Genomic DNA, 21,038 nt, shown 5'->3' on the forward strand with positions numbered 1-21,038 from the left:
ATCTCTAGGACTTGTGTTGTTTGTCGAAGTTTACAAAACAAATTTGCTTCCGCTCTTCTTCAGCTACTTTGTTTAGAACTTCGAGTCGTCACTTTATATCTATATATCACTATATATATGGTAGTGATTATAAAGCATTGTTTTGTATGGAGTGGAAGGAAGGGACTCTAAAAATAGAGTCCGTCTTTCAAGATAGATTTTCATGTAAGACGAGTGAAAAGAGACACAGATATATAAAATTAGATGGATGGATGGATATAAGATGAGTACGTATACCATACACGTAAGATATAATATAAATTTATTATCTGCTCCATTGGATTATGTATAAAATGTTATGTATAAAATGTTATGTATAAAATGTTCTGTCGGAATTTTGAAATTATGTTATATAATGTTTAATGCTCTCATATCGCATTTTATAAAACCCGGATGCTGAGAACGCATGCTCATATTGCAGGACGGACCATGAGACCCACCAATATGTTAACGTGTTTATGTCTGTTACGGAATAGGAAGAAAACCCATCTCGGTAAATTTAAGAAAGCTTTCAAAGTATATTCCGGACTAGCGCCCTATACCACCCACCCACCTACCATTCATCTTGTCTCTAATGCGAAAGTTAGCCCGTAAATCACTTACGAACATTTCAGGAAAGATATTATAACATAGTGAAGTGATGATAAATTAGGTCCATTTCACAGAAAATCCCTTCGTTTTAAACTGCTCGCTTGCGTACAAACAAAGATCAAGGAGCAAAACCGGCGAATACTCATTTCTATAAAACCCCACATGATAATATACTTCGTACAGTTCAGAAATGTTCATGGATCGCTCCGGTGGCCTAGTGTTTAGAGCCTCCACCTCAGATGCGGGAGGACGTGGGGTCCAACCCTGGCCGGGTGATACCAAAGATATAAAAATGGAACAAACACCTGCCTCGCTAGGCGTTCAGCATTAAGAGGTTAGGGTTAGGACTGTTCGGCCTGGTGTCGTGATAATGTGACTGGGTGGGAAATCGTGCAGCATGTCTGCGGCATGATGCCCCAGTGCTAGACGTTACTATAAACTCAACACTGCAGACATCGTAGCGACATGGCTGAACTTTTTTAAAAGCTACGTTAAAACTCCAAATCACACACACACACACACACACACACACACAACGGACACAGAGACCACAAATTCTGTTTGTCGTTTGCCTATTGCAGCACAGTGGTGGACAAGAGTTTGTCACCTTTATCACTGTTTGAAAATTTTCGATTTATATCAAGAAGGTATGTCATTGTTTAGTTGTTTTATCGAATACTATTGGTCAGAGCACCAAAACACATGTTGGTTATTTAAGGTATTAACACTATAATTTTAAACGGAGTTTCTGGTTTGGCAATCGTTTTGTCTTTTAATAAAATATACATTCTAAGCTTCTGAAATCATGGTGACTAATTTATATTTAATATTAAAAGAAGAGGTGGCATAGATATAAACCTGACACGTATGCACATTTCAAAATATAAATGTTTTAATTATTTCCTAAAAGAAACACAAGCAAACAAATCAACAAGAAAAACTTCAATCATGATATATAATTACGGAGAAATATTGTTTACGTTTATATTTTCCCCCAGGCGATAACCGACAAAGGAAGCGGGATGGTGAAAGAAATAGCTAACTCCTTTGAGAGAATCAAATCTGTTTTTCTGAAAGTTAATTAAGCGACACAGTTCCCAAAACAGGTGTTCCTGGCAGTCCCTCTATAGACCGGACATATTTTAATTATTTTTAAGATTCCCAGAACTCCAAACAATTGTTGCAGGGTAAATCAATCGAGTGTTGTCAGTTATACATCGGAACTATGATGGAAAAAGATACGTAAATGGTATCGGACCCAGCGAGAGAAGTAATGAAAATGGCCACTGTTTTTGACAGTTGGAGGCGACACCATAGTATAAAATGCCGAACCAGAGTTAACCCTCCTCAGACTAGAAAGAAGTGAGGGAAATCACAGAAACACGCATTTTGATAAATAACAATGTGAGTACGAATCTCTCTCTCTCTCTCTCTCTCTCTCTCTCTCCTGACATTTGGCTTTATAGATGTCCCACTTTACACTTATTTGTAACACCATTACACATTTCGTTTTAACTTTTGACAATTATAAACTACATTTTATAACACCATCCATGGTTAGAAATGTATCTAAATTTTTTTTCTAGATTTCATTTTTGCTATCGTTTTGTCTTTTTAAATTTCTCTTTCATAATAGGTATACGTCTTCTTTCCATCTAGTATTTTGTTCTCTTCTGCACTTTTCTTGTTCAGTCTTTCTATTGCTTTTCTTTTTTGAAAATTTGTTTTTTCTACTCCAGTGTTGAAAGTGTTTGTTTTTACGCTACAAGTCGTGAACCTTTCTACGTCAGCATGTTTGGTTTTATCGCATATACTTCTTCCAAATTAAAAACTGTCCCAATTTTGAGACATCATTAGCGATATATTGAGAAACCCAATTAACTAGTAAAATATTTCACAAGAAATATTGACGTCCCCGTACGATATATAGCTTAATTTTAGTTTTCATCATTTTGGCCGAGTTATATCAGTTTATGAAATATAAGTTCGGTGACGATAAAAAAAATTCTTTGACAAAAGATGTCAGAGTTGTTTTACAGATTTTGAAGAAATCATTGGTACGAGTCGCATTTGGAATTTAACATTTTGTTTTAGTCGCATCATGTCCGTTATTTTCATTTATTTGTTTTAGTTTACGTCGCTAAAAGACATAGGTGATCCCAACGTGTTTTAATATTCGCTATGCTTTTGAATAAGTGGCCAATATCTTCATTCCCAATTCCGTGTGTAAATATATGCTTTGTGAACACAAAATAAATTTGATAATACTCGCGTAAAAATAATAATGCAAAATTTTCATTCAGCTCCATATTCTAGGGTTAAAACACACTTTTCTCATATTTCTCCATATTCTAGAGCTTAAACACACTTTTCTCATATTTCTCCATATTCTAGAGTTAAAACACACTTTTCTCATATTTCTCCATATTCTAGGGTTAAAAAGCACTTTTCTCATATTTCTCCATATTCTAGCGTTAGAACACACTTTTCTCCTATTTCTCCATATTCTAGGGTTAAAACACACTTCTCTTACATTTCTCCATATTCTAGGGTTAAAACGCATTTTGCTCGTATTTCTCCATATTGTAGGGTTAAAACACACTTTTCTCGTATTTTCCATATTCTAGGGTTAAAACACTTTTCTCGTATTTTTTCTCGTATTTCTCCATATTGTAGGGTTAAAACACACTTTTCTCGTATTTTCCATATTCTAGAGTTAAAACACACTTTTCTCCTATTTCTCCATATTCTAGGGTTAAAACACACTTCTCTCGTATTTCTCCATATTCTAGGGTTAAAACACACTTTCCTCGTATTTCTCCATATTCTAGGGTTAAAACACACTTTTCTCATTTTTCTCCATATTCTAGGGTTAAAACACACTTTTCTCATATTTCTCCATATTCTAGGGTTAAAACACACTTTTATTATATTTCTCCATATTCTAGGGTTAAAACACACTTATCTCATCATTCTCCATATTCTAGAGTTAAAACACACTTTTCTCATATGTATTTATAGTCTAGGGTTAAAACACACCTTTTTCATATGTCTCTATAGTCTTAGCTTTTAATTTTAACTCTTGTTTTAACATTTTAATGAACAAGTACGAAACATTAGAATCGTAAAGAAATGAAATCCTCCTCACTCTGGTTTCAGTTGAAATGGAAAAACTAAGCCTCGTCTTCCTGTTTGTGTGTGGGTTTCTGATGTTGAGTGTCACGTGCCAGGAATCAATGCTATCGCCCCCTGGTCGCCCTTCAGAGTTCAGAACACCAGATCAATTACGAAAATATCTTAAAGCTCTCAACGACTACTACGCTATCGTGGGAAGACCAAGGTAAAATCTCTTAAAGTTCTCAATGACGACTACTCTATCTTAGGAAGACCAGGGTAAAATCTCTTAAAGTTATCAATGACTACTTCGGTATTTTAGGAAGCCCATGGCAAAATCCCCTATAGCTCTGAATAACTACTGCGATTTCGTAGGAAGACCAAGGTAAAATCTCTTAAAGTTCTCAATGACTGTTACTTGTTGTTTTCCATGTCATTTGTTTGAAAAGAATCCGGCTGCTGCAAACCAATGTCTTTGCATCATTCTAAACATTAGGCTTATTTTGTTGATAAGTCTGTCTCTTTGAAGAGTGGGATGGACAAAGATACGCAGTGTTAGGAAATAACCATGGGTTGTGGATGTTAGCATATCTATATATCTATCTATCTATCTATCTATCTATCTATCTATCTATCTATCTATCTATCTATTTATCTATCTATCTATCTATCTATCTATCTATCTATCTATCTATCTATCTATCTATCTATCTATCTTTCTATCTCCGTTCCCCCCTCCATACTCATGCAAAAGGGACAAAATATGCAGAGATCTGGAGTGGGTGAGAAAAATAAATTTGGCTGGATAAAAACATTGAAACTAAAATTGCACCAAGTAATCTACAATATAATTCTTCATAACGGTATGTTTACACTTCCTTTGGGACCTCTCTAAAGTATTTATATAATCAATGATAAAAAGTTGCAATTGCCGGTCGACACATTAAGGTAAATGTCTTTGTTACGGGGCACACATATGTAATGTATTTAAGGCTTTGTTGATGCTGGCTTTTCTTAAACCCATTAAAAGGTTCTAAAAATGGATAATTATGATATGCTCATTTTTTTCTCCGTTAACGTTACGTTGTCAGAATCGTTCTTTACTTTACGATATTGCTCACCTTCATATTGCATCCACGTGAATAAAGGAACTACTTTCTATTGTAAACAAACAATGGACGTAGACGCCATCACTTTTGATTTGTAAACAAATCATGTGCACTCGCGTAGTATGCTATTTACGTTTTGGTTGATGAAATTTGTTTCTGAATAAACTAAACCAGATGTTTCGTGGACTGCCATATACCAGCTGCTTAGGTACATACCGCGTTAACCTTTTTGATACAACGTTTCGGTTTTAGGCTACCTATACAGTAGGCGCCAGACAGGGTCCTTACAAATAATGTGCAAGTGACAAGACAAACTTGTCTTCTTGAGCTGGTAATGGCAAAAAATATAGTTACAGTTTTACATCCTGAATTTTCTCAAATTGTATTTCTTAGTTCTGTAAATACGAATTACATGAGCCATGTCATGGGTTCTCAAACTTGATTACGCATTTCGAATTTTTACTGTAATTTCGACTTTATTGCAAGTGCAATTACATCCTCCTTACTGCACACAACATGAACAAAAATTATATTCCGTAGCGAATTTGTATCATTACAATTGAAAGTCTACCTATTTTTCCCACATTTCGATTTCAAACATTGAATGGCTGAACAGAAAAACCCTTGCAGATGTTGATGGTACGATTGGTCCGTCGCCGCTGAAATCAGATGTACTTCATGTAGAATTGACACCTAAATCCAGCCCATAATCACGAAGTTTCGTAGAAACGACAAAAAATGCCAAAATATATTCATTCCAGATCAAATGGAAAAGTTGTTGCAATGAACATTGATTCATAATATGACTCCAAATATCAATTTTAAATAGACCAAAACGCCATTTTCTTTTGAAAGTTATGTTTAGTGCGCGACCAAGTTCAAATTTATCTGGGCGGAGTTATGTGTTCATTAACAATGTTGCTGTTGTGTAATGATGAATCTGCGCTTGTGTATTTAGTTCGGAATACGGCATATATTCAGTTACTTTGTTTCGTGTAGTGTATTTTTATTTACATAATTAAGCCTTAGATTGAATATAACAATGAGTACATACTAAAAAGGATACAGCATTTGTATGAGAAAATATGAACTCGTTTTTGTTGGATGGATATAGTGCACTCCCAAGGTCGTGCAGTGTTTGTATCCGAAAAAAAACTCGTTCATATTTTCGCATACAAATGTAGTAACCTATAATTATCAATTAAATGTGAAAATATACACCCTCTCTCTCTCTCTGTTGACCAAAATTATATCTAAAATCCATGCAAGACGAAAATGGAGGATTTTCGCTTGTACCATACTACGATGTCTCTGGACGTATCAAGAAATGTTCAATGTTAAGTCAAACCGACCAAAGGAAGAGAGAGAGAGAGAGAGAGAGAGAGAGAGAGAGAGAGAGAGATTTATGGTCGGTAGTAATGGTAATTAACTTGCAATAATACAATTTCGTTCCAGTATCTTTTACAGCAACTGAGGTGAATTATTGAAGTCCACCATAACAAACATATTCCTAATTGTTAAGCTAAATTTTCCAGTTTCCTTAGTGACTTCCACCAAAGGCTGCTTTATATATGTAAAGGTCTCGTAGACTACCTTAGGTTGGGGTGGGGTGCTCCCAGTATTATCTTTAATTATTACAGAAGACCCACCCTGGCTCGTATTTGTTAGAAATTGAAGTAGTGATAGAGATGCAAAGCTCCGAGCCCCCAGTTAAATTACTTAATACACAAAAGGTGAAATTCAAATAAACAAATAAACAAAAAATGTAATGCCATTCAATAACATATAGTCCTTCTTCAAATGAAATTCAATATTCAAAACCCTATCACTCGTCTTTCATTCGACCAAGTGACTGCCTATTTCATCATCTGACTTAGTATGATAGATTTTTCTCCTGTCCTGTGTTTCTACTCATCTGTAGTATTTCGTGACTGGTACCCTGTACATCCTCAGTCCAACAACCACGTCATTCACCCTTCCACTTCCTCCACTTCCATTCTCTCCTTTTCTTGTCACCCAGAGACTCAGGACCAACTGTACCAGGGTATTTCCCTTCTCTGTTTCCTACAGCTGCCCCGGTTCCTAAAAGCTTCCTGTCCTAAGCTCCTTTGTAATTCCCAGAATAACAATGTTTCCCGCCAATTTCGAATGACGTCGGAGTAGTTTATTACTTCCTTATGTAATGCAAGCAAGATGGTTTAGCGACTACTGACGTTTAGTTTCAAGACACTAGATTTAAACTTGCGATTCCAACGGTGACCACGCCTTTCTCGATTCCGAGTGGATGTCGATTAAGCCATGGTCTACATAATTAGCAGACATTGCCCCCTCCCCGGCAGACTGTCAAGGGTGGATTTACGACCCCACTTGATGTTTCTTTGAGCCCAACACCGGCAATTCATGCCACTTACCTGTGAATTGCACACAGCCAAATAAGGCGCCAGTAGCAAGTTCCTATGGCCATGTTATATACAACTGGCTTCCCACCAGTCCTTTAGATGTCGGCTTACACTATCGTAACATAAGCCGGCCGGCCAGTTCTGTACACACCACTTTCACACTCATTGTTCGCAAGGCTGACATTCGCAACATTTATGGAGCGAATAATTAGCCTCCGGGTCTAGCATATACATGCTGCAATCTAGTTATTGTTCCTTACTTATAACGTGACAATATCTCTTTCCGGCGGGTACAGGTAAGGGCTGTTTTGTGTGATCAGCCACATCAGATGCAAAATGCACATAGCTGTTGTATACTTCAAGCAAAAGAGTGCAGCTAACACCAAGTGGTACTATTACAATATACCTTGTATCATTACTCAAATTATTTTAATGATAAGCTACCACAGTTAATGTAGAATGAAAACCAAAATGTAGATCACTGATTACTAGAGTATATAACAGTACAGCATCTGTTTTTATATTACTTTACCAACACAACATCTTCTTGATTTGAATAGATTTGGCAGAAGTGCTATGAAGCAGCCTGGTGTTCAAACGTTCGGGAACCTTGACAGCAATGGTAAGTTGATAGTTAATTTAATTTCAGATTTATATCAGGGGTATTAGCAAGGGATAATAAATGCAAACGCCTTGGGAACAAATTTATGTATGTATGTATGTATGTATGTATGGATGGATGCATGTATGTGTCTGTGTGTGTGTGTGTATGTATGTATGTATGTATGTATGTTTGTATGTATGTATGTATGTATGTATGTGTGTATGTGTGTATGTATGTATGTATGTATGCATGGATGTATGTATGTATGCATGCATGCATGCATGTACGTACGCACATACGTACTTACGCACATAAGCATGCATGTATGTATGGATGCGTGCTATAAGAATTTTGACGTCTACTTTTGTTTATTCAAGTTAAATACTGACACAAAAAATATGAGAGTCACCTGAAACTGGCATTGTTCATATTATTTCATGAACGTCTTCTCATTTCAAATTTAGGAAGTTACTTTCTCACAATGAGAACAAGAATACTTTTCGACAAATATTCATTTTGATGAAATAACTGGAATCATAGGTAACTTGATAGTATATACAGTAATGCATTCAGTTATCTACATGAAATTAAATTAAACAAGTGTTCGTGTTTAGAGGACCCATAAAACAATTATGCTGACTGATTCAAATTGAAATAGAAATTGTTGTAGCAGTTTCCTTCTCCCACCTCAAATTCACCTAGGCAAATAAAATGTGACATATGGCTACATTATACCCAACTATGGTAGACAGGAACCGTTAGTCCTTAAACTGTCTCATCTACTGTGGATATAGATCCCACCGGATGCGCTATCCCTTGTGACGTAAAATGCTGGTAAATGAGGAATCACCGGCAGCGGCAATGAGGTTTGTGTGCTGGACTCGGCAATGATTGGATGAGCCTACTTTGACTACAGGTGTGTGTTCTGCTGATCTCACTGCATCAGTACATTAAAAAAAGCCATGTTGTTGCATAATACACCGTAAACAACAACACTGAACAAGTTCAATAGCATGTTATATATCTGCATCATCTTTTCTGTAATATATCATATGACTAAAATTGTATACATTTTTCGGCAGAATAGAATACGACTACAGCTGGAACGTCCCATTTGGAGAGGAAGAGGTACTGGAATAGGTGGAAATATGTATGCTGAGGCTCCTGTAGAAAAGAAAAAAAAATCCCACAGCTGTTGCTTTCTATACATTATATTACAAACTAAACAAATAAAGATGTGATTTATAAATATAACACATTTTTGACTGTTTAATTCATTGCAACTCCTTTCTAGTGAGAAGCTGGCTTGCGGGCATTATTTGCGTTTCAGTTCGTCCGGCTGAATTTTGTTTCTATGCCATTTGAGGCTGTTTGAAATTAAATGATGTGATTTGATATATTGGTACATCATAATTAGGACATGTGTTTATTTTCCCCTTAGAAGTCCTTTCTGCTAGGCCAGGTTTCAATATCTCTCTCTCTCTCTCTCTCTCTCTCTCTCTCTCTCTCTATATATATATATATATATATATATATATATATGTTACACTGTACTTTCCTTTCCGCTCCATAACTGTCATGCCAGTTATGAGGTTAAGTGGTGAGAGATATTTATGTATAATCATTAAAAGATGTGTAAGGATTCAAGTTTGATGTATTTTTTAAGGTCAATGTCACTGTACCATATTTTGTTTCCACCACACAATCCATTCAGCTGTATAATATTTGAACTACTTGAGATTAAGGCGTGCAATATGGCGTACGTATACATGATCAATGGAAGCTGTGTTACTAATCACATTGGGAATTGTAACTTAAATTTCCAGGTCACGACGTAGCATTTTACTCATTGTCATAGTTGATTTTTCTGTATATAACTTCAGAGGGTTTGAGATTCTATGATGAAATTGTGTATACTTATAAATCGACATTAGAAGGCGTGTTGTATTCTACAGCAGTCGTATTATTTTCAGGGTCTTGATCACAGGTCCGCCTTTCAAGTTCATTATCACACTTAAATGTCTGAACTAAAATTTTAGAATCTTTTCAGTTTTCGGTATGAAACTTAATATGCTTTTGCACTATGATTAGAAATTGTCCCGTGCACCATATTTGGGGTGGAGTCTTTGATACATTGATACTGAATCAATATTTTATGTTTTATATCAAACCTTCTTTCGTCTCAATGATTTAACAGCATTTTGGATGAAATGATGCATCTGGATATATTTCTATATCGTCTTTTGCAATTTGTTTGCATACCGTAATGGAGGCCATTTAGTTAAGATCAAGGTCATAAGTCAGAATTTTTTTTGTTGTTGAATCCCTTTCTTTGCATGTTATAGCTAAACCATTCCATATTAAATGTTTTAATGAAATGATGCAACTGGATATATTTTTATGTCGTCTTTTGCAAAAAAATTGCATACCGTAATGAAGGCCATTTCGTTACGGTCAAGGTCATAAGTCAGAATTTATTTTTTGTTGAATCACTTTCTTTGCATGTTATACATAAACCATTCCAGATTAAATGTTTAAACGTGCAATATTTTTTCATATGCCACATTGGAGTCCACACTTCAGTGCCAAAGTTTCTGTCTAATATTGTATGTTTCATGAGTGTTTTCTCGTCCGATACATGAATGAGATTTGGTAATTATGATAAAATAAGACGCATAATATTGAATAGTAAGTATTTGAGCATACTCTCCAAAATGACACACGTTTCAGCAATGAGTATTAAGGAGACCAATTAGCGTCATTAGACGATTAAAAATGTCTATTCTTTATCTAATAATACTGCGGTATTTTACTAGACAAATAATTGATATTACTGAATTCAAATGTTTCAAAGGTAGCGTAAATGTTGAACATGTTCATTTTATCGTATTTAACATACGATAATTTTGCCACAACTAGAAGTATATTTTGAACGCATAAGTACCATCTCCCAACCACCCACATTCGCCTCTCATCGTCAGTTGACTTGTTTGCATGTATAATATATAAAAACCATATCGTACCGATCAGTGTAGAGACTGTTTGCTTTCGAGGGCAAAACACTATAGTAAAATGAAGGAATAGGTTCAAGATTGGCCTACCTGATTAAAGCTGTTGGAGCCAACAGAAAACTCTAGTTCAGGCGAGAAGACCATTCCTTTTATTGCTCTGTACGTTTACACTAATATCGTTACAGGTGTAAAATCATTAGAAATACACTGTCATTTGTCTAACCAGTTCTTTTGTAGAAAAGATAAACAAAAACAATAGTAGTAGCAGCATAAATAACAATAAACTGTTGTAAATACAGCCAGGCTTTTCCAGCATTCCACCAGAAATCCACAGCAATGTACTAAAACTGCAAGAGCTCAAAAAGTCTTATCTCCAGTTGGAAGTCAAATAGGTCAATAAATCTTAGAGAAAGCACTGGAATAAACAGATTTGTAAATATGTGGCGGCTAAAATGATGATTATAGTGTTTCATATCATCCATACAAAAATCAGCAGCAATAAAGAATCAAAAGATAAATACAAAATTCAGAACAAATTGAGCTACTGAGTTGTGCTAAACATTGTGTGACAAAAACTCTAGCAAAATGGCGAAATAAAGGCGATCTGCTGACATTCACAGCTGATAACCGTATTATGTACCAGGTTTTAAGCAATCCATGTACAACATTGGCACTAGCTGAGCTAAGAATTTTGGGCCACGCTGCATTCAAGGACAAGCCAACAATGTCAATAGCTCTTAGATAAATTGCTTGTTGTTGTTGTTGTTGTTGTTGTAGGCTTTAAGGCCATTTGTCAGCACACGATAGGCTATACATGGCGGCCAGTATTAATGGTGGAGGAAGAACCCCGGAAAACCCCGGAAAGAACCACCGACCCACGAGAAGCTCTGGTAAGCTCTCTCACATACCCACATTAGCAGAATCCGAGAGTCGAACCCACGTAGACAGAGGTGAGATGGCAGTGATTCGTAACGGAGATCACTTTAGACCACTCGGCCACTCCGGGCCCCAAGATAAATTGCGGGAACAAACTGATTTATTGACGTTCACTATAGGGCCGTAATATGTTTCAGGTTCAGTGTTAATACGTCCAAAAAGTGAGAGACCAGTTGCAGTTATCACACTGTGCCCCGTATTTTCATACAAGTACAAGATCAATGTCTCAAACAAAAATTGTGGGAACAAATTATTTTGTTCATATCCGTATCTACAGGTGATATACATAATTTGTATTAGGTTTCATTTTAATGCATTAAACAATTAAACACACACCTGTAACGATGTCATGTTGTAAGCTTCATGCAGCTATAAAACACAACTGGCATGAGTTGTACAAATACTAATGCGTGCAAAGCGATGAATCCTTATTCAATTCTAAACAACGTAATACCGACAACAATAGTTCTGCAGTTATTATTCTCGATTTAAATATGTGATGACCATAATATTTTCCTAGTTTCAGTACAGTCTTTCAACACTCACGGACTAAATGCGTTCAGGAGATTTGGCATGCACTGGGTTAAGTTGCACCCCAACCCCCAGCAATAGCCATATAATAAAATCTGCAGAGCAAAGAAAGTGATTTCTCGATATGGGCATATTCGGGTTATGTCCTTATTATTTTTAGTCCTTATTATTTTTACACTTGATGGTAATCAGTTAAAACACTTCGGAGCTAATTATGCTGCTACAAGAAAAAAAAAAAAGAAAGGGTAATAACTCACACAAAAATTGTCGGGTGAAAGTGTTATGTCAATTTGCAATTTTTTAGGTGATACCGGTAATCTTATCAAGGACAATAGAGAAAACGTCTAGTTAATGATAAACAAGGAAAATAGAGAAAACGACTAGTTAATGATAAACAAGGACAATAGAGAAAACGTCTAGTTAATGATAAACAAGGACAATAGAGAAAACGTCTAGTTAATGATAAACAAGGACAATAGAGAAAACGTCTAGTTAATGATAAACAAGGACAATAGAGAAAACGTCCAGTTAACGATAAACAAGGACAATAGAGAAAACGTCTAGCTATAGATAAACAAGGACAATATAGAATTAATAAGAATTTAGGTATATAGAGAAAACACCTGTATAAGAAAAAAATTGCAGGATTGTAGAGAAAACACTTGTTTAATCGTAAATTACGGTGATGGTAGAGAAAACACTTACTCCGGAAAATTACCTAATTATAAAGTTACGTGATATTAGAAAACACAGCTACTTAATCGTAAAGTAACGCGACAGTAAAGAAAACAAAATAAAGAAGATGACCAAAACTATACTTTTAAATCTGTATTCCCGTAAACAAAACATGTATTAAAATAAAAACACGAACAACATGAAGCATATACAGATAACAGGGCATAGCTTATTACGTAAGCTGTAGGGGCAAGTGGGGCATTTGGTAAGGAACATTGCAATAGTTCTGTGTGATATAATAATCTTCTAGCTGTCAGTTGTGGTAGGGAAAGAGTTTTATATAAGCTGGGAACGTGTTGAACAACTTCGATATCCACCATTATAGTGTATTACGTCTGTTTAAAGTAAATCACCTGGAAATATGTACCACTGTCGGAGAGGTTTTACATCCAATCATCAATATTAGAGCACATACCTTTGCAGTCATTAACGCATATTTAGGTGAAAGGTGGTGTATTTGATATACTCAAGAGGTCTAACTGTCAAGGACGATAAACGGTATTGTTGTCAGGGACGATGTTACATACTAATGACTACATATCTGATTGTATCATGCACTTACACCATAACATATACAGCGTCAGCATCTATCTTTAGTGGCCGAGTGGTCTAAAGCGCTGTCCGTTACGGATCACTGCCATCTCACCTCTGTCTGCGTGGGTTCGAGTCTCGGATTCAGCCAATGTGGGTATGTGAGAAAGCTTGCCAGTAGCTTCTCGTGGGTCGGTGGTTCTTTCTGGGGTTTTCCCGGGTTCTTCCTCCACCATTAATACTGGCCGCCATATATAGCCTATCAAGTGCTGAAAAATGGCGTTAAACCCTACAACAACAACAACAACAACATCTATCTTTATGTTCAATTCCTTACAACAAATGAGCTAATGCTATGAGTCTGTGTTCGGCGTGTATCGACATGTATCGGCGTGTATCGGCATGTATCGGGGTGTATCGTTTGAACCGTTGACAGTGACGATTTACTATTTCAATTTATAAGAGAAAAAGAAACGAAAAAACTCAATAACCATCTGTTTTTCTCTCTTATACAGGATAATGTGTTAGATAGCATACAGTATTGGCTACAGAATCTCGTTCTACAGCGAATCCACCCCACCCCACCCCAAAAATCCCCCAAAACAAACCAACAAAAACAAACAAAATTTGCTGCAATTATTGTAGGATATAAGCAGTCTCCAACATGGATGTTAAACATATAAACGATAAGGTGGTAATAAAAAGCAACATTGACTAGAGCATGTCAGATGGAACTTTTCCCTAAAGTTTTATAACATCAAAAGAAATGTTATGCTTCTAGTATTACAGCCATTGAGACCAAAAGGCGCACTGTTTGTATACCATGCCATGATACATATTTCATCTAATTATTTGATTATATTTTTACCATTGCATTCTTGGTGTGAAATGTATGTTTCTGTACCCGGCTGCTATTGAAGCAATCAACACCAAAGCCTGTCCCTTATAAAACTATCCCCTTTGGCCAAATTTTACTGCTTTGTTTAAAATTCGAAACATAGGTTTGATCTGGTTGTGATGGAAACTAAATTTCTGTCATTCGTAACGTCCATGCAGGACAGATTATACATGATATTGTATGTACTCTGTATCACTTGCGGGGAGTATATTGGACCTGCTTTGTCCATCTGTTTGCTGCACTCTATCTGTTTTCCTAATCTATTTTACGGTATCTCTTGTTGACATTAAATTTATACTATGGATGAACTTGGGATGAGCATGTTTTGTGCACTAAAAGGTGGTCACTTTGATCTACTTTCCAGGATTTACCGAAAACCACCTATTGCCATCAGCTTGGGACTAAAGGATGGCTTTACGTTGCTTACCATATTTATGTTGCTGTGACCTAATTTCTTTGACATATTACAATTGTTTTTACATTTTGCGATCTGTTATGCCTAACTCCTACATATTTAATCATATTTACATAATAATTTTACTACGTGTGCATTTTTGGATGAATGTAGGCTGTTGCACAAAAGTACAGGATCACTGTACATTACAGAGTTTATTATCTCTTGATTAAATATGTTTTCATTGCTCTAATGCTAAAACTTAAACTATGGAAACCAAAATTATACTGATGATTTAGTGTAGGATGGTTATGTTTATGATATAGAAGATGGAGTTTGTACACCCTGAGTATAATATGGGGATGTCACTCCTTGAACGGGTGTGCTGCTTGTTTGAGATGCGGAGGCCATTCATCGCGCAGAATGACGATGTCTACGATCATTCCCATGAAAGGAGAAATTCCACATATTGCAGGGATTGAACGAAAAAACGGGCAAAGGTTTGCATCGGTTCTATACCTTTTCCCAATACCTTCATGACCATATGACCGGTGCCGAGTGCAAGATGTATTCTATATGACCAATGCCATGCCCTGTGGCCAGCGTGTACTCCCTGACCGGTGACTGTTGTTACGTGCCCGATGCTCCGTGATCAAAGAGTGTTCATAGGAGCCTAACGGGGTCCCCGTGCTGCGGGAAGACATATGAGAGCTAGGATGTCATATATCAATCTTGTGTTTGCCCTAAACGGCTCATCGTCGTAGAAGGGCTTCTGATACAAAGAGTATGTCAACCTATGGACCCATTTCTTGCAGTGGTGTATCCAATCATCCTCAAAGATATGTAGTTACTCTAACCTCCCTCCAAAATTTTAACTTTTTATTATATTAAGGTTGCTGCTTTCCTTCCTTCCCGGAGGTGATGGGAGGGGCTAATCTAATCCCAGCTTTGAGACTATAGCCCTTCATAAGGGAAATTGCCTTGTTACTAGAATACATAATCTCCATTTCTGCAAAGAAGCGGCTACTACCTCTGTTAGTTTTGAGAGCGCATTCGAATTCACCGTCAAGATGAGAAGAAACCGTTTCCTACATCAAGGAAGAAACATCTGATTTCTCTGGAATGTGCTCCCTCTTTTATAGAGCGGTATAAATTCGATTCCAGAGTTAAATTTACACTCCAAAAGCCTTGAACATCAGAGAGAGAGCAGCAGAGGGGGCGAATCGGACATTTTGTCCAATCGTTATTTTGCTTAATTATTACTTTCTGCACTCAACGATCTAGTGTCGTCAGCGCCTGGTAAAAAAAAAACGACGACGTCGTTGGGGGATCGTCGCGTCGTCATTTGGTTTAATTAACACCTTCTGCGCGTAGAATCCCCAGCGTCGTCAGCGTCCGGTAAGCACATCGACGACCGCGTCGATGTCATCGCCCCCTCTGCTGCTAAGTGGTTATTTACAATGAGGGTCTTTATGATCTTACAAACAGAGTGATCACTAACTCCTCCTCTTGCAGATCAATTAGGTTATTTGACTGATCGGTAAGTCTAAAATTAATTCTCGTTAAAAACCGATCATGGCATCGCATATAGACCGGATTAATCGGACTCTCAACGATTAAAAATCCCGGAGGGGCTGTTGGTGAAAATGAATAAAGGATATACCCCTGTTGAGCCTGATTTGATTGCTTGGTATCCACCTGGTAACTCCCTTCGATAACATCACACACTAGATTGATCGCTATCACCGATGCGATATTTACGTTGTATGGAGCAATATGCCTACCATCATCCCCGTTATCGTGTCTGAGGATATAAGTTGATGGACTGATAAAATCATTAAGAGACTTTCTTAGTTCTGGCGCGTTGTATCTTGGAAACTTAAAATCGGGTAAATCGGCTTCTGCGATATTATACTCGGTTAGGAATTTTTGTTTATTATCAGTTCTGTTAGCGGATATTACCCCGACGATTCGTTCATTAATATATTCCATGTCTGATATAAGTTGATTTAACACCTCAACGTGTTTTTGTGCTTTTGTTTCCCGTAGCTGTTCTAGTTGTGATTGGTAAATACGATTAATCTCGATAAAAAACCTATCGATATCATTTAAATTAAGTTCGGCATTGACGTGCGATTTAGGAGTTTCATTGTACTGAAAAAACCAGTACATGGTATTCCTGTCTTGAAATGTAAACCAGTCGGGGGGTGACGCGTTTTTCATAATAAACAAAACATCTCGATAACTGGGATTAATCTCATGATACGATTGCTTGTCCGCGGGGGTTTTATGAGGTGGATTCTTAGGCCAACCTAGTATGGTTCTTATTGAACTGTTATAGATATCAACCATATACCCCGGTGTGCTTATTTCAATCGTCGACGATAACGTCGGTTCATGAACCGTAATAGCGATTTTTGATTCTTTTCCTGTGATTGATTTTATCCTGCGTTGAAATTCTTTATTGATTTGTTCTATTTGGTATGACCCAGTTGGTATTGTAACCTCCTCCCAGTCTGGGGTCCCATCGGGTTTATTTGTCCGTGCAAAAACCAGCGAGTTATTAGGTTGTTGTCCGTTAAATGCGTCCGCTCGGATATTAGGCCAACTGTGATATACTCGCAATTTTGCCAGCGCTATTTCCTTCACTGGAACCGGCGACGGGAAGTTCACACTGAATTCGGGTTTCGTTGATGTTATCGATATCATACTTGTTTGTACCGGAGTGGTGTTCTCCGCGATCCGCTGAAGTAATTGAGACCCTTCGGGGTTCAGCGACATTATTATTATTCGTTGTCTTTAGTGTCTAATTTCAACAACCAGGTGGTTCCGGCTTCCAGTTGAAAATCCTCGATTTTTGACATCGCGGAGCTATACAACTGGACCATCGTGGAGAATTCAACATCGGATACGAACAAATTATCAATTGACAACGAGATCAACCCGGATAATTTCGAGTACGCGTCGGATACTATTTGATGTTTTACTGTATACTCGTTGAGTTTTTTCTGAAAACACGATGATATCTTCCTAGTGATTGCGTTGGCAACTCCAGCAACTGTTGTCATTGCGGAGACAGCGATTGGAACAGCGATCGGGGTTATCGTGGTCACCGTGGATAAAATAACACCGGCGCCAGCTACTATACCCGACACCGAGTACACGACCGCGTCGATGGCGGTTATTTTACGACGGTATTTTTTTATTTTTACACGGTATTGTTCGGAAAGCGTTTTCAAGTTCGCGGAAAATTCTTTTGCGGTATCGAATCGATATTGATGTGACGTCGGTGATACCTCTGATTCAACTTCCTTGGTGGTCATTTTTATTTTAAAAGAGCTAGTGTTTTTAATTACTTAGATTCGCTGCAAATTCCACATACCATGTAATGTTTGCCCGGGCTAGATTTCTATCAACGGCATAAATTGTAAACTGTTCAGTTGCGTTCTTGTCTATAATTGTTGATATTGTATTGTTAAACCCGGATGAACTCGACGATAATATATTAAACTGCATCATTGAAACCAGTGTCAATCGATAAATGCCCTTAACAGTTGCGGTGATATTTACTGTATTCTGTGTAGGAGTCCAATCGAATGATCCATGCCGAATTGTGTATACTGTGTTGATGATGTTCTCATGAGGGATTTTTATTTTTTCAAATTGCTCTGCTACTCTCGGTAGTCCGTTTTTAATCGCTTCAACATCAGTTTTAATCGTTCCTATTTCCTGTATATGCGTGTCCACATCTTTTTTGTTCGCTGCAACATTAGTTTTGATTGTTTCTATTTCCCGTGTATTCTCGGTTATACTTTTTTTGTTCGCTGCAACATCAAGTTTGATTGTTTCTATTTCATATGTATGCACGTCTATGCCTTTTTTGTTCGCTGCAACATCAGTTTTAATTAATCCTATTCCCCGCCAATATGCGTCTACATTTTTTTTGTTCGCTTCAATATCAGTTTTGATTGTTCCTATTTCCTGTGTATGCGTGTCCATATTATTTATGATCGTTGTAACATCAGTTTTGATTGTTTCTATTTTCCGTCCATGCGAGTCTACATTATTTATGATCGTTGCAACATTAGCGCCTATTATTTCTATTTCCCGTTCATGCGCGTCTACATTATTTATGATCGTTGTAACATCAGTTTTGATTGTTTCTATTTCCTGTCCATACGCAGTGATATCATTTATAGTTATTGTGATTTCATCCGGTTTGGCATTTTTTTTACCAAAGAATTTATCAAAGTTGTCATCGATCCTGTTAACATTTTTTCGTAACGTGTAAAATTGACCCGACAGCGTCGTAAACTCCGAAATAGTATTCTTTATTGTTGCAAGATTTGGTTCGGTTACTGTCGGGGTCCCAAAAAAACTAGCGGTAGTGAGTTGTATATCGGTGGCAGATTTTTTCACCTCGGTGACAGATTTTTTCACCTGCGCGTCGAATTCGATCATAGATATATTCAACGATGTAAGTCTGTCTCGAACGGATGTTATCTCATTCATCACCTCCGATATATGTTTACCCGGTTTGAGTCGTCCGTCGCCGGTATACAACGCGATAGTGCCATTGGTGACATTAGGATGTCGTATTAAAACGTCATCCAGCGACACATTACTGGATTTCAATTTACCCTGGCGGTCCTGAAATACAACTATTTCACCTGGGTCAACACTTGTTAAATTCAACGTATCAGCGATTTCATCCTCGATTAGTTTTTTTATGTCATCGGTGGTAGACGTTTCCGTGGGCTTTTTCAGCGCCGAAACCGGTCGTCCCCAAATATCAATCATTATTATCTAATGTAATTGTCTCTAAATTTCCCACTAGTGTATTCGTTTACAACCACATGAGGTGGTTTCCGCGATGATGAAATCGCCGCGAGTACGTTCAATACCTCGCGGCCACATATCGGTGGGTCACTTAATTGCTGTGTTGGCAGCGTGGAATAAAAAACCCGGGCTGAACACGCCCGGATATACCGCATGAACTCTTTCGGCGGGGCTAACCCGTATGAATCAAAATAGACGATCGCACGCGGATCAATCGCGTACGCAACCCAATGAGTTCCCGCTCCGGAGGACCCATCGAGGTTAATTATGCCGGTTTCAATATTCCTTGGTGCCGCCGGTAATTGATCCCTCATAAAAACACCTCTGAAGTTTTTTATCGCTAGCGCGTTTGCGGCGTCTATTAAATCAAAATTAGACATTGGAGTCATAGACTCAGGAGTCATTGACTCCCGAGTCAATAAACGGTTCCCGGTAGTCTTAGACCCTTTCCCGAGTACCATGAATACGGGGTTCCCGGTAGTCTTAGACCCTTTCCGGCCACGGGTCGTTTTTTTTTGTAGCCTTTCCCGGTTGCCTTCTTTAATGCCATTCCCGCCGCGGTACCAACGGCCCCTAACGCAGCCGCCTTAGCCACTGCTGGTGCGGCCGCGGCAATCAACGCTGGAATCGCAGCTAACAGCGGAAATATCCCACCGGTCTTTTCCATGTTTTTAATTGCTGCGGCTGAAAAATCTATTTGAACACCCTTTTTATTCTTCATCGCATCATTGAAATGTTTTATTTGACGCGCCGTCAACGATATCTTATGATTACCACCTGCCATCTGTGACGGCTTCAGCGTTATTGTGGTTCCGCATTGTTTAGCCGACTTTGATCGTAATTTCTTGACTTGACCATCAGTCAACTCTACATTGACGACACTATACGACATTTTATTGTAAACGCGTTTGTGTTTTCAATTACATGTTTTCCACTGGCGCATCAACGATTCTCATTCGTCCACCAACGCCTTCTAGCAGCATTGATTTATCGCTGAGAATGACAGCAACCGCTCTATAATTAACACCACCCGGGGCTATACGAGCTCGGAAGTGTATATCAACGACGGATTGTCTCGTTAAATCAAGATGTTCCAGCGAAAAATAATAAATCGGATACAGGTTTTTAAAATCAAGTTGTGATATTTGCAAACCAGTGTCGACGTTTTGATCACGACCCATATACGACAGCAATCGATGATACACACGTGCGATATGGTTATCGCCGTAATTAAGCTGTATATCCTCGGATGGTTCCTGTTGTCCGTTTATTCTCAGCGAAACATCCCTGACTCCTAATTGATCAAA

At 37.7% G+C, this 21,038-nt stretch overlaps 1 protein-coding gene across 2 annotated transcripts; it reads left to right on the top strand.

The window, feature by feature from the left end:
• The first annotated feature begins 1,996 nt into the window (after positions 1–1,996).
• LOC149792018 (pro-neuropeptide Y-like) lies at positions 1,997–9,110 on the top strand. Of its 2 annotated transcripts, none has more exons than XM_089969320.1 (4): positions 1,997–2,034; positions 3,790–3,970; positions 7,813–7,874; positions 8,939–9,110. In XM_089969320.1, exons 2-4 carry the CDS (start codon positions 3,795–3,797, stop codon positions 8,941–8,943), a joined length of 243 nt encoding a protein of 80 aa, XP_089825446.1. In that variant the 5' UTR covers positions 1,997–2,034; positions 3,790–3,794; the 3' UTR covers positions 8,944–9,110. The 2 variants fall into 2 exon arrangements, with proteins under 2 accessions (XP_089825446.1, XP_089825445.1); XM_089969319.1 differs by having other exon boundaries at positions 8,944–9,110.
• Positions 9,111–21,038: the final 11,928 nt, after the last annotated feature.

This window comes from Sinohyriopsis cumingii, chromosome 9 (genome assembly GCF_028554795.1).
Source record: "Sinohyriopsis cumingii isolate HCF-2022 chromosome 9, ASM2855479v2, whole genome shotgun sequence".
NCBI classification, from domain to species: domain Eukaryota; kingdom Metazoa; phylum Mollusca; class Bivalvia; order Unionida; family Unionidae; genus Sinohyriopsis; species Sinohyriopsis cumingii.

Bases quoted from the DNA above. Each gene is read 5' to 3' on its own strand.
- LOC149792018 (XM_089969319.1), top strand. From the start codon at position 3,795: ATGGAAAAACTAAGCCTCGTCTTCCTGTTTGTGTGTGGGTTTCTGATG. The intron at 3,971-7,812 runs GTAAAATCTCTT...TGATTTGAATAG, and splicing joins GCTATCGTGGGAAGACCAAG to ATTTGGCAGAAGTGCTATGA. The intron at 7,875-8,943 runs GTAAGTTGATAG...TCGGCAGAATAG, and splicing joins CGGGAACCTTGACAGCAATG to AATACGACTACAGCTGGAAC.